Source organism: Nipponia nippon, unplaced genomic scaffold (assembly GCF_047370975.1).
Source record: "Nipponia nippon isolate SJK-2023a ecotype South Korea unplaced genomic scaffold, ASM4737097v1 scaffold_1, whole genome shotgun sequence".
NCBI classification, from domain to species: Eukaryota; Metazoa; Chordata; class Aves; order Pelecaniformes; family Threskiornithidae; genus Nipponia; species Nipponia nippon.
This window is the reverse complement of record NW_028262290.1, coordinates 32,661,029-32,674,678: the sequence shown is the minus strand read 5'-3', so window position 1 is coordinate 32,674,678 and position 13,650 is coordinate 32,661,029. Positions and strand designations below refer to the sequence as shown.

At 41.4% G+C, this 13,650-nt stretch overlaps 1 protein-coding gene across 2 annotated transcripts in view; it reads left to right on the top strand.

Annotated features, from left to right (window-relative positions):
* Nucleotides 1–910: 910 nt before the first annotated feature.
* Nucleotides 911–13,650, top strand: part of ZC2HC1A (zinc finger C2HC-type containing 1A) — a 33,850-nt gene continuing 21,110 nt past the window's right edge. For both annotated transcript variants that reach the window (XM_087751095.1, XM_087751084.1), the window contains exons 1-2: nucleotides 911–1,005; nucleotides 13,172–13,245. In XM_087751095.1, the coding sequence (XP_087607221.1) occupies nucleotides 990–1,005; nucleotides 13,172–13,245 (90 nt within the window). In that variant the 5' untranslated portion in view covers nucleotides 911–989. The remainder of the gene's footprint in view (nucleotides 1,006–13,171; nucleotides 13,246–13,650) is intronic.

Here is a 13,650-nt window from a genome sequence, read left to right as displayed (position 1 = left end):
AAATTTTAAGAATTAATGCTAAACTAATATCTTGAAGAAACAAATCTTGAAATGCTTTTGTTGCTAAAAATGTGCAGAGCTCTTGTAAAAGGAACAGAAGAATTTCAATATGTATCAAGCATTATTCATATTCATTAGTCAACAGCAATTTAGTAGTCCTGTTTTCCAAAAACATCCGATTACTCAAATGTTATCCTGTAGCAGGAGATACCCTCAGATACTAATTTTATATTAGCATCTCTTTCAATTAAGAAAATAACAGGAGGAAAAAATGGGGAGAATCCATTGCCTGCAATTATTTTCAGGACATGAACCTGAAAACCATTGTTTGTGGTTTTCCTGTGAGCGCCCGTTTCCCTGCAGGCAAGGGGGCACCCATCACAGCCTCCCGCTGTGCTGCACCCCAGCACCCCGCTCTTCGGCTCGTAGGCGTGGAGGGCGGCGGGCCCCTGCCACCATCTCAGCTGCCCCCCATGTCCACCCAGGGACTGACTACTCCGTTGCTTTTTCAACAGCACGTTTATTTCTTCCCCACGTTTTACTTCGCATACATACAAGTGCTGCTCGTGGAAGAAAAAGATCCTGATGGTAGCGAAACCTCAGCGTTGTGGCCTACACGACATGTCGGACTGTACCAGAGCTGGGCTAAGGCTGGGTTTTGCGGGAAGGTGCTCAGACCTGGTGCGCCGCCCCCTTGGGAAGACCGACCTGGGGCGCAGCCGAGGGGCGGGGGGGCACCACCTGGGCCGGCCGGGAGGCCCGGGGGGGGCTGGGAGTCCGTGGCCGCGGGCGGCTGCGGGGGTCAGTGCCCGCGGGGTAGGCCGGTGCTCCCGCCCGCCCCGGGGCTGTGGCCGTGAGGGGCCGCCCGGGCCCGCCCGCCCGCGCCGCCCGGCCAATGGGAGCGGCGGTTGTTAGCGGGCCGGGAGGTGGCGGCGTTGCCACAGCAGCGGCGGGGCCGGCGGCAGCGGCGGCGGCGGTCGGGGTGCGGCATGGAGGGGCTGGAAGGTGAGGGGCAGCGGCGGGGGGTCCCCTCCCTTCGCCGGGGGCAGCCGGCGGGCGCCTGGGCCGCGCCGCGCCTTTGTGCTGTGGCGGGGCGTGCTTGGGCGGCGGCGGGAGCTGCGGCCCGGGCGCCGCCTTCCGCGTTCTCGGAGCCCCCTGAGGTGGCGCGGCGGCCTCGCCTCGCTCCGCGGCCGGGAGTGCTGGGGGCGCGACGGGGCCGAGGCGGGGGAGCGCCGCTGAGGGGGGCAGCGTGGTTTTGGGGTGGCAAAGAGAGGTGGGAGGCGGCGGGCCCCTGCGCGGAGCCCGGCGAGCTGGGGGGCAGGCGCGGCGGCAGGGCCGGCCTCGCTGCGCTTTGTCTCGGGCGCTGCTCGGCTCTCGCAGCCCAGCTGCGGGGTTGTGGCCGTTCCCCGCCGGCCCCTTCCTGCCGCGGCCGAGCTCGGGCGGCGGTGAGCGGGCTCGGTGATCCGCCGCGGGCAGCGGGTGCCCTGGGGTGGGCACGGCATCGAGTCGTGCGGGCATCTTTGCCAGGCATCCTTTTCTTGAAAACAGATGGCTAAGGTGGGTGTTAGGATGCGCTTATGATGCTATGGAAGTGTTCAGTGCAGTGGGGACTGAGTATATATTTGCTGACAGAGTATTTGCAACTTTATTCTTTGCCACTTGCGTTAATGCAGACACCATCACCCTCCAGAGTATCCATCGTAGCATAGATATCAGGTTGGAATTTATGAAGTTACAGCTTGCTGTCTGAGCATTTCGGTAGGCCTGTCATTACTGTGTTTTGCAAGCTGCTTTAACCGTATCACTTAAGAAAAAAAAATACAGACCTTTTCTGAGTAACTATGACAAAACAGTCATTAAGTCTTTCATGCTCTGCTTTGCTAAAGGTAACTGAGTGCTTAAATAGGGGTGAGCACAAAATAGCCTTTGTTCGTTATCCCTTCTAGCACAGTTGGAGAAAGGAAGTAATTCTCACCGAATACCTGTCTTCTGTCTAGCAGATTTTACAGTCCTCAGACTCTGTTCTTATGCCTAGTGACTTTAAGAATATAAATTTGGACAACATGACTTGGCATTAAAATCCCAAGATGTTCTCTTTTATTTGATTTACTCTTCATGCTTTGCTGACTATTAATGCCTTTTAAATTTGAAAGGTGGTGTCCGGTGGCTTATCCAATAATGCTTTATCAGGCACTCCGACTCTCATGACAGTCTTGTGACAATTGTATGTTGCCTGTCCAGAAGGGGAAAGCTTGCTTTGATTTTTGAGTCAGCTGTGCGTTTGACTGCAGTTGGGACTGCATATCATCTGCAGCCCATCCATCAATTGATTTGGCTGTGAGCTAATTTAGCAAGTTATGCACAGCAGCTATGCCAGCTGTGTTGTATAAGCTCTAACACCTTCATAACAGAGGGTGGGAAGAAAGCAGATCTACAGGTAACAGCAGAAGCCTGAAAAATCATGTCGCTCTTGCAGCAGAATTTGTCTAACTTCTGACTTTGCTGGAAATGGTTTACATTTTCTGTGTATTTCAGTAGGTACTGGGGGTGGTAGAAGGAAGAACTGCTAAATCATAGGTGAAATCTCATGTTTACTCCGTGAACCATTTCTTGAAAGTACTTTCAAAGATTAGAGCTTATCAAAGCATTTTTCCATGATGTGAAATATTCCTTCTGAACACATGAGATTAATTTGAGAATAGCACAGGTAATAATCTATTTCTAAAACTTCAGATGTCTTTGCATTGTGAACACTCGTGTCCCACACTGTTATCCAGCATCCTTGAAAGCTAAAGTTCTTCAAGCTGAAGAATATAGTATTTTGCATTTTTGTGGGTCACTTTGTGCTATGTTTTTCTTTCTCTAAACAAATTGCCACAACATAAAGACTTCCTTTTTTGCTTCAAAACGTTTGAAGCAAGTGGTTTTGCTTTTACTTACAGTTTTTCAGTTTAAGGTGTCTCTTAATGAACATTAGGTTAGGCGCAGATGAAGTTTCTAGAGAAAGATGTCCCCAAGACAAGAAAAATGTAGGCAAAACCAATAACAATAATAAATTATTTCATTGGCTATTATACTTTTTTCGAGTCGTTGCTCCACTGGCAACTCAGATGAACATTGCTGGTTGCCATTTTAGATGAAATTTGTGTTCAGAAGCACAGTTATGCAGTCGTATCCATCCGACATGGAAGTATGGACTGCTTCTGAAATCTGGCTCAGCCAGCTCCCTCTGTATGTCAGTGCTTAGCAAAATCAATTCCCAGAGCCAATTTGTACAGCAGGCCCTGGCGGTTGTGCGTGTGAGGGACGTGATTGTGGTGGGGGGCAGGACTTTGTCTTTTGGCAGCAGTCTGCTGGTGTGTTTTGATGACTGTGGAAGACCCCCTCAGGCTCAGGATGCTTGGCCTGGACTTTCCTCCCTCAGAAGCTGGTGTTTTGCTTTTCTGAAGCTCAGCATTACTGATGCAAGATCTATTTTATTTCTGTTTATTTAAGCATGCTATTAATAAGAAAGAACTCTACCCAGTTTATAATGATTCTTTCCATAATGTGGAGAGTTGCACGTGTATTAGTTGGCTTGTGGAGCTGCATTAGTGACATCTAAAAAGCTAAATATTTCCAGTGTTGCAGTTGCATTTTCTCACTGTGCAAGTTTAAATGTTCAGTGAAATGGCAAAGTAGGTTTCTGTGTGACTTAAAAGTTTCTTCTGAAATTTACTTTTATTGCTTTTTTAAGTCTGTTGCTTTATTACTTTATTTGTATGTCAGTATTGTTATATTACTAGATTGATACTGAAAGTCAAATTTATAACTTCAAAGTTTTGTAAAAGAAATCAGTGCGCACTTGTCATTACAAGTGACAAATTTGATGTTACATCTAAAGTCGCTAGCTCAGAGTTTGTTACTTTGCAGCCTCTGCACTGTTTGGCTGTTTTTCGGTTTTCATTTAATTTACTGGTGAAAATACTTAGAGCAGTAGACTGTCTGTGCCTGAAAATGTAGTGATCTCTAAGGTGAGTTTAAAAATCCTTTCCTGAATAGCTCACCATGTACTGAATTTCAGGACCATTTTTGATGGGTTAACATGTGCTTGTTGCTTTTACTGCTGGATGGCAAGAAAAAAGCTGTCACGTTGGCATGTTTCTTGCTCTGTTTTGCTTGAAGGAGATGGAGGAGGGGATCCAAGCACTGAATTCCTGACTTCATTTAAGCTGGAGCAGTCCAATGGCGGTGTTTGATCGGCTTCTCTCCAGTCTGTTGTTTTTTCTGGGAGTATGCCGGCAACAGCTGCTTGAGCTGAGTAAATGCCGCTTCCCACACTTGTTCACAGCCCATCCCAGTGGGTCAGGAGTGCTGCTGCCTAAGGAGTGAAGAGCAGAGGGGCAGCTGTGTCCGAGGGCAAAAGTCCAGTTCTCTGTGGTAGGTAATGGCAGCGCTTACCCAGCCCCAGCGTTCTCCTTCAGCTTACGCTCTAGCAGCCAGGGAAGGCTGGTTGTGGTTGGAAGGGGATGTGTGGCTGCTTGCTCAGGAAATAGCCTGCAGTCTCAAACGCAGAGCTTTCCCTTGCAGATGCCAAGTAGGGACTACTGTGATTAAGCATTTAGACTCTGAGCAGTCTGGGTGTGCCCTCAAGGTCTCATAAGACTAAGGCTTGCTGTACAGCATCTTCTGCTGAGAGCTGAGATCTGTGCTGTAATAGTGTTTGTCCCTGGGCCCTTCGCTGGTACTGACAATGTCTGAGACACACCACTCCAGCCCAAGCGTTCTAGTGCAAGCATTCTGGTTTGGGGTTTTATATTAGTAACGTGACTGTTGAAAGCAAGTGCTTATACTTGCTTTGACAGAATTTCTGAATAAGCTAATGGCCGGTCTTATTTTTTTTTCCCCTAACAGTGTAGAAAATTATTTCTGTTTTGAAAACAAAAAATAATATTAATGTGAGTCTTACTTTTCCTTTAGCGTTCATCTTTGTCTTGCCTCACTGGATGCATGCAGCAGCTTCCTTACTTTGGCGGCCATTTTCTTAAGCTCCATTTGAGAGCAGCTCCTGCCTTTTTGGAACACTTCAGCTTTTTTTTTTTTTTTTTTTGGTGTCTTATTTGTCCAACAGAAGGCAGAATTAATTTTCTCGTACTGTTCTTAAATCAGCAAGTTGGAAACTATTAAAGATTGAAATGCAAAACTAATACTAATGTGTATTCTTTTTAAGAAGTTGTTTGTCGCTGGTAGCCATTAAAACACAATGATAAATATGACTTTGCATTGAACTGCTATGTCTCATTAGGCATACTTGCACCTCTGTTATGTGATCTAATTTTGACATTTAATACACTGTATAATTGTGGTCAATGTATTTACTTTTTCTAAGGCAATTATGTTTTTGGTTTTTGATTAATGTTTATGTTTTGGGGAAGAAATTAAAATGTGTTACTTAAGGCAAAATTCTGAAAGCTAAGTTTAGGCTGATGTGATAGGGCAAGTGCACTATCAGAATACGTTTCACCTTTAAAGGAAAAGAAGTAATATGTGTAGACAGGAATTTGAGTGTTTCAGATTAGTTTCTTCAGCATATTAGAACTAATAGGTTTTACACCATTTTCCGTAGTTTTGGTAGAATTCTTGCATTTTTAACTTAAATTGCAGAAACTAGATTGATCTAGTAATTGAATTCAATTGGTTGAATATAGTGGGAAGATGAATGTATTTTACCTGCACACGCACACACGATGTGGTGGTTATCAAAAGCAGTTGTTGCGTTTCAGTAAAATCTAGTTCCAAGAGTATGTTAAACAGTTGACTGGAGGGGGTGAGGTGTGGGCTTACTTTTTAAAGAAATTCGGGGGGGGGGGGGCAAACTAGGAATCAATATATTATAAATTAAGTTTATTATCAAAACTGTTTTTAACACATTATTTTATCGTTAGTCAAATAACATTCTGATAAGCAAGCAGACTTAGATTGGGATTGCTCTGTTCAATTACGTTTAGGTAGTAGAGTATGTAAGTCCAGAATTGCTTTGGGGGTTACTGGTCCAAAGCAGTCTTGGTTTAAGGCTAGTGTGAGAAGGCTAGTCTTTGCTCGACTACCTGCTTACAGTCATCATGGTGCTTGTAGCCTATCCAGGAGAATAGTGAGTTTATGATGCCAAAGCAGTATTGTGTAACATGTACATGGATTTTGCAGTCACATGCTTTCTAGTGGCTTTAGTTGATCTAAAAGCTCGTTAATAGAAGACTAGGTAATGTATCTGGAAGTCAGATCGATCAAATAGTGCTGATTATGTGCGTTTGGTTTTGCTGTTTCCATATGCATTAGAGGGGCAGCTCTCACAGATTTTTCTGGATAATCATCATGACTGAGTGCTTCTTTAAAGTGCCTGTACATTAACACTCACAGTATGTGAACAAATGGGAAGAATTGGAGGTCTGCATGCAGTTGTAGGGCTACAATCTTGTTGGGATCATGTGTAGGTGGTAGGACAGCTCACAGGACTGCAGTGTTTTGGTGGATGGTTACAGGCAGAACCAGTTGGACAGCAAGGGAAGTTGCCCTTTATGTGGGAGAGCAGAAAGAATGCATGGAGCTTTGCTGTGTAGCCACCTGGGAGCTTATGGATCAGGGTCAGCAGGCAGCCCCATGTGGGAAATGTTGTTGCGGGGGTCTGCTACAAACCACCTGGAAGATGAGGCCTCCTTCAGATAATTCGAAGGAGCCTCCCATTCACAGGCCCTGGTCCTCATGAGGGACTTTAATGACCCAATACCTGCTGGAGGGACAAATCAGCAAGGCACAAGCAATCTAGGAGGCTTCTGGTATGCATTTATGACAAATTCCTGACCCAGGTGATCGAGGAGCTGACAAGGAAAGGCATTCCTGCTGGACTTCATACCTACAAACACACAAGATGTAAAAGTCAGGGGCAGCCTTACCTGCAGTGACCATGGGATGACTGAATTCAGGATTCGCGGGGCGGGGGGGGCTGGGCAAATAGCAGGATCTCAACCCTGGACTTCAGGAGAGCAGGCTTTGACTTGTTTAGGGATCTGCTTGGAAGAATCCCATGGGACAGTCCCTAGAGATGAGTTCAGGAGAGCTGGTTATTTTTAAGGATGTGTAGTGTGACATTGGCATGTTTTCACTTTAAAAGTTGTGCTCATATGAGGAAGGGAGGAAAGAAGGACAGTCAGTCACAGAAAAAAGAGTACACCACAATGTGAGTTGTGCGTGTGCTGCTGTTACAACCGTTCTTAACTGCATGCAATTCATTTTTCAGTCACAAAAAAAAAATCTTCTTCCCAGAATCCTCCTCCAGGTTGTCACTTTGAGGCAGCGGGGCTCTCCTTGACATGTTATTCTCAAGGAAGTAATACAGAACTCGCCATCATCAGTCTCATGTTCAATGCGATAACAGTAATTTTGGCAAATATAATGCACTTGCATTGTCAGACTGAAGAGCTGGTTTAAAAACATGCAGAGCTACTATGAGAGTCTTACTTAAGCTTTTCAGCTTGAAGGAATGGAAGTTATACTGCTTTTTATTATCTTTTGGAAGCAGAAGTGACAGTTTTATACAAGATTAAACTGCATTGTCAATACAGAAGTAGAAGAGAATTCATAAGGCTTTCCTCTAAAATTAGGGGTAGGTAGATAACAGTAGATTGGTTTGCTATTTGTTATACAAATACAAATAACCTAATTGTGTAAAAATTTCAAAGTATGTGGAAGGTTGAATACTAAGAGACAGAGCTTACTATGACTTCGTCTTCCTTTCTCTAACTCTTCCTGCAAACTGCTGAATAGCATAAGAGAGCAGGGATTTGCTTGGTGGGGTAAATCATGCACGTCATCAGTTATCAAGCAGACTTTACCAAAGTATGGCAAGTACTGCCTGTTGTTAAGCAGTATGATGTATTTGTCTGACTTTCATTTGCATTTCAGAATTCCTTTGGCAAAATAATGAAAACTTGCAAAACTTCAACCATTATTGGTATACTTTTTTCCTACTTTTATACATTCATCTTTTCATTATTTAATGCTCTTTAAAATTACTCTTTAAAAATTAATGTTCTAAATTGTTCAAAGTGTTCCCTACCTATGTCACTGCATCAGTATCATTTTTAGGTGACTCTATGGTATTTGTCTTTTCAGACTGTTGTTAGTTAACGTGTTGATTAAAAAATATAACCCAGTCAGAACTGATTAATGGACATATGTTGGAGACAGACAGTCCCCAAAGAACTAGATGCTGTGGCTTGATGATATAGATTCCAGTTAATGTGGGGAATGCACTGTATTTTTTTTTTTTCATACCTGAAGTATACATATGGAAAATTATTAAGGGGAAAATACTCTGCTTTTGGAGATGAGAGGGGAGTTATGCTAAAAGCAATATATATAATTTTGCAGGAGAAGAATTTGGCAAGCACTCTTCAAGTAATAACTTTCAACAGTCATAGATTACTTGCTGATTTCAAATAGGTACCTAGTCTCAAGGCTGGAAATCATACCAGACTGTTTCTGCAAGTTTGAATTCAGTGAGGCTTGATGGCTCTGATTATCACAGTTGTCTGGCCAAAGTCATTTAGTACTTTCGCTGCTGTGACAGGAAATGCAAATAAAAGGTTTTGAAGGGCAGTCAAACAGATTTTACAACATGACGAAATACTGTTACTGAGACTAAGTGCAGTCTTGTTTCTTTGAAGCGTTCCATATAAATATCTGAGTACAGACACATACTGGGGTATACAACGCTCTCCAAAAGAGAAAACTGTAACAAAACCTCGGTTAATAGCTGTTCAGCAATACTGAAGACTCCTGCTCCCTCTAGGTGTGGGGTCTGTTTACACAACTGCTTAATTTGTAAACATGATGGCAAGAGCTAGCATTATGCCTGTGACTGTGTCAGATCAAACTTGTATGGATTGATGGGTCCACATGTTGCACTGAGAAAGATAAATCCGAGGACTGAGAGATCACACTTTCCGCTGTAATCAGTTGCTGGTTTTGAACATGAGAGGAGAGAAAGAAAAAGAGTTGTTCTCTGGAAATCTGTGTTTCAAGGAAGACTAAACTCATCTACCAGAGTATTGAAAGCAGTGTGCTCCCATCTGGGAGACTGACTGTCAGACTTTGAGGTCCACCTGAACTTTGCAGCTAAACTCCAACTTCAGGAACAGAAAGTATGAGTAACTGGACTGTGGCCATATTCAAAAGGAATGTGTGCAGTAACTTACTCATTTGCAGGTAGAAAAAAATAATTTGGAAGGTGGTTGTACTCTGGGAGTAGCTGGAGGAGGAAGAGCTCTGACAGGGACAGTTCAGAAACACAAATGGTGAGAGTATTGTAGTGCTGCTAATAAAACTCCCAATCTAGTTGTTTAATTCAGATACCCAGCATCTTACTAGGTTGAACTCTGTGGTTTTATTTGAGACCTGGTCTCAGGCAGACAGTAGGAGGATAGAGTGTAAAGCTGTATATCATAGTTTTGGCATCACTTCAACTGAAATACTTCTTCCTTTGGTATTCACATAACCATTTTGAATATACTTCTCTTTTCCCTAAGTGTTTTTAGATTAGATAAACAGTAATAATTATGTCTGTCCTTTTCTAAGTTAACTATATTCATTCATGTTTAATACAGGCATGTAAACTGCTGCTGATTAGTGGTATTAAAGACGGTAAAAAGAAGTAGTGTTGCTGCTGGATCTTGGGTCTTCTGTGGTTGTATAACCAAAATGAGGGCAATCCCTGTGTTGTTGCTAGGCTTAAAGAAGACTAGAAAATTGCTATGACACCATCTTACTACCAATTTCTATCCTCAGACTCATTTGCCAAGCAAATCCTTCTGTTTCTTGATTTGAGTGTTCCCTGTTTTTTACCTCCTCCTCCCCCTCCAGTACATCCCAATTTAACAACTCATTTCTGTTAACTTTTCATCAGGAAAAAGATTCAGTCAGTGCATGCCCTTTTTAAGAAATCCCAAAGTTTTCAACTGTGAGATTTTGCTTTTGTTTGTTCTTCTTTAATTTTATCAGACTAAAATCACTTGGAATAATATTTTTTTCCATTTTTATTGCGTTTTATAGTCATTATGCTGGAAAACTGCAGCCAAAATAATTCAGTCATTTCCTTGAAAAAAGTTATCCTGTTTATTGTTGGTGGTAGAAATATTCACTTTTTACATTACGGCTAAAAATGTATAAGAATTCCTCCTCCCTTACATTGTGCTTTTATGTCACTTGTTGTGCAGAAGCTATGTAAATAACAAGTGTACTGATGGCATTAGACATCATGCATGAATGCCTTTTTAAAAAAAAACAACAAAACAAGCCATCTCTTTTCCAACTTTCACAATTTTATTGCCATGTTTTATTTTAAAACTATCAGATTTCACGTTGATGACATTACTAACCCATCTGTAAGGGAAGGCTCACGGGCTCCTAGAGGGAAATGTTAAGATTTTGTGGTTTTGTTTTGTTTGTGGTGAGTTTTTTGGGGTTTTGTGGTCGGTTGGGGGGGGGGGGTTACTTTAAAGGAGAGGAAATTCACAGAGGAATGATTAGGAAATTGAAGGGATAAGTGTGCAAATATAAAGGACTGTAGGCTTCCCATCTTCAACAAAACTTGAGGAACTTTAATTTTTTAAAATAACTTCCTTTTGTGTTTTGGGTCAGTAATTTGTATTGGGGGGAGGAGGTGTTGGCAGTAGGAATAGCTCTTTGCAAACGTGGTTGAGTACCTGCCAGCAGCAAAGGAGGGTTAGGAATGCTGTGAGGAAATCCAGCTCTGTAACTGTAGCTGCAGTGAGTGCTCATTGGCATTCGTTATGCATTGGTATGTCATATGTAAATACTGCTCTATCAGGTGAGCATCTATCAAGTCTACTTCTTTTAATGGTGAATTTAAACACAAGCTCGAATTCCAGAGTTCAGCGAACAGAAGAATATGGTGGAAAATGTAGCTTTTCTTCTTTTACTAAGACAGATATTTGGAAGAATTCTTCTCGTCAAGTCCTTAATCTTATACTATACACCTGATTTCAAGATCACTAATTCTGGTTTATTTCAGCTAATTTCTTAAAGACGCAAACAGTGTCACTTTGTATTTCCATGAAATGCCTCTCTCACTTTTTTCTGCAAAACTGAGGGTTGGATTAGAATCATGTGATAAAAGGAAGTTGAACTCTTTAGCAGAAGTGAGTTTGCAGTGATGTCTGTTAGCATTAAGAGTGCTGAGAACTCTGAAGAATGAAGTAATGAAAAAACCAAAATAAATCTGTGCATACCTTGTATTTTTGAGTGGGAGAATTGAGAAAAGCTTACAAGCATTGCTGCTTGACCTTGAGGAAAATGGTAACAGCAGATTCTGTCCTTCTATGCTATACATGACCAGTGTGCATGTTCTTACTTGTGATTAACATTATGCTCAGGCTTGTGGATTTAAGAAAACAGGCCCGTGGAAAAATTTTCAGACATGATTGTTTAAAATAGAGATTGAAAAAATATAGTTAACAGTAAAAAATAAATTCCTAGTAAATGTTGATAACGTGCAAGTATAATTCAGATGCAAGAATAGAAGAGAAACAAGATTTATCTGCACGTTTTCTGTCTTTCCTACTTCCCCCTACTTGTGTATATCTAAGTACATATGTTTAGATGACACAAAAGGAAGCTTGATTATGACTTCAATTGTAAAACTCAAAGTCACTGTCAGTACAGTCCTGCTATGCTGTGACAAGGGCCTGTTCATGTCTATGTGAAAAAGGTATATAAATTAAAGACAGGAACATGTTTTAAACTGCAGAACACTTTTCATATGATTTGTGATTCTTAAAATGGATTGTGCTCTGTAGTGTATTAATACAATCAGTACATTATGTAGTTACATACTGATGATGAACGTCATTCAAGTAATTGAAAAAGGCAGGAATAGACCTAATAGTTACATATGGGTACTAGAAATCTCACTCAATTTTAATCTTTACATTTGGAAAAGAAGTTTTTCAGTGGGAACCATGGCTGCCTGAATCTACACTTGTTTGCCATGAAACATTTTGTTAAATTTTTCATTTTCTTTAGGACTGGTCCTGCAGTTAATTGACAAGTATGTATGTTTAGATGGAAAATTGTTTTCCACTGGGGAACTGGGAACAAAAACTGATCAAATCATTGAACATTGCGATGTTCATAGCTTCGTTAGTTTAAGCCACTAGTTTGCCTAAAATACAAGTCAATTCAAAATATCTTTGTTTTAACTTTGTATCAATAGAGGGAGCTGTATTGTCTGCAATACTCAGACTGAGTGCAGAGAAAGCAACTGGTAATTCTCAAACTTAGTTGAAACTTACTACCTCTTTATTGATGTATACATGATAAAAAAATATCCCTGCATCTCTGGTACAGTACTACATATAATAGATGCCTGTTATTGGGAAACCCTGTGGGGTTTTCCATTTCTGCCATGACTCCATTGCATAATGCTTACTATATGAATATATTTGCTTGCATAGGCTTGGATACTTTGATTTGTTGGTCTTTTATCTGGTTCTGTGAATCTGTTGTATGTCAAGTATACCATTTACATTTTTGTTACTAATGGTTGAATAACAACATCAGAAATGCTTTTGTAAACTGTCAGTAATAATCTGAATAAAATATATAGTAAAAATAGCATTCAAGATTTTTTCTTTCCAAGAAAAAGTGCAATAGTTTAACTTAGTAGAGAAAACTAAGTGATGTGACTTATATTTGATGCTGTAACAGGTGATTCTCTTCCAAAGACACAGAAATACCCACTGAATATTGTTATTCTTGGTGGGTGTGTGTTTGGGCTGTCATTGTGACTTACAGTGAATCTGTCATTTGCATGCTGGCATACAGGCATCCCTTTAAAGGTACAGAGTTTCGTATTGCAAATTATCAGAATTGATACTGACATGTTACTGGGCCTGACTGCTTCCAAAAGTACGTAAGGACTTGTGTATCACCTTTTCCTTTCTGATCTGCACAGTCTCTGCACAGTTCAGAGAATGTATATACTACTACAGTAAAAACTGTTAGTATTGCTAAGTATATGAGGTTAGCAATCTAGGAAGACGTTTTTATCATGAATTTAAACAAATTTTCCTATAGACGTTGTTTGTGTTTTTTGTTTGTTTTTTTTTTTTTTAAGGTGTGGTTACAGTGCAAACTGGAGATCTGCTGCCATGTAGGATTTGTGGAAGGACTTTCTTTCCAGCAGCATTGGTAAGCGGTATGAGCACTGTTGGCATTTAGATCTGATATGTTGATATGGGAGTTAAGCAATGGTCAGTATAGCTAAATAAAGTTGATCCAGATGTTTGGTTTTGGTGGGGGTTTTGTGTTTGTTTTTTTTTTTTCCAAATAATTATTAATTCCGGTTGTCTCAGTTTTGAAGCTCCTTTGAAGGAGGTTAATTTTATTTCAGCATCCCATCACTTTCTGAAAATACATGCTTCTAAAAGCATCTTCTCTAGGGTCACAGAATCACTGCCTCTGCAGATGTAAGCCCTATCATCATGCAGTCTCAGCTAGTAAATGAAGTGTTTTGCTAGCCATCTTCAAACTACTGTGTTCTCCACTCTTGATAGAAATTAGTCTGTCCTTAAATATGAATCTGGATTTCTTCTG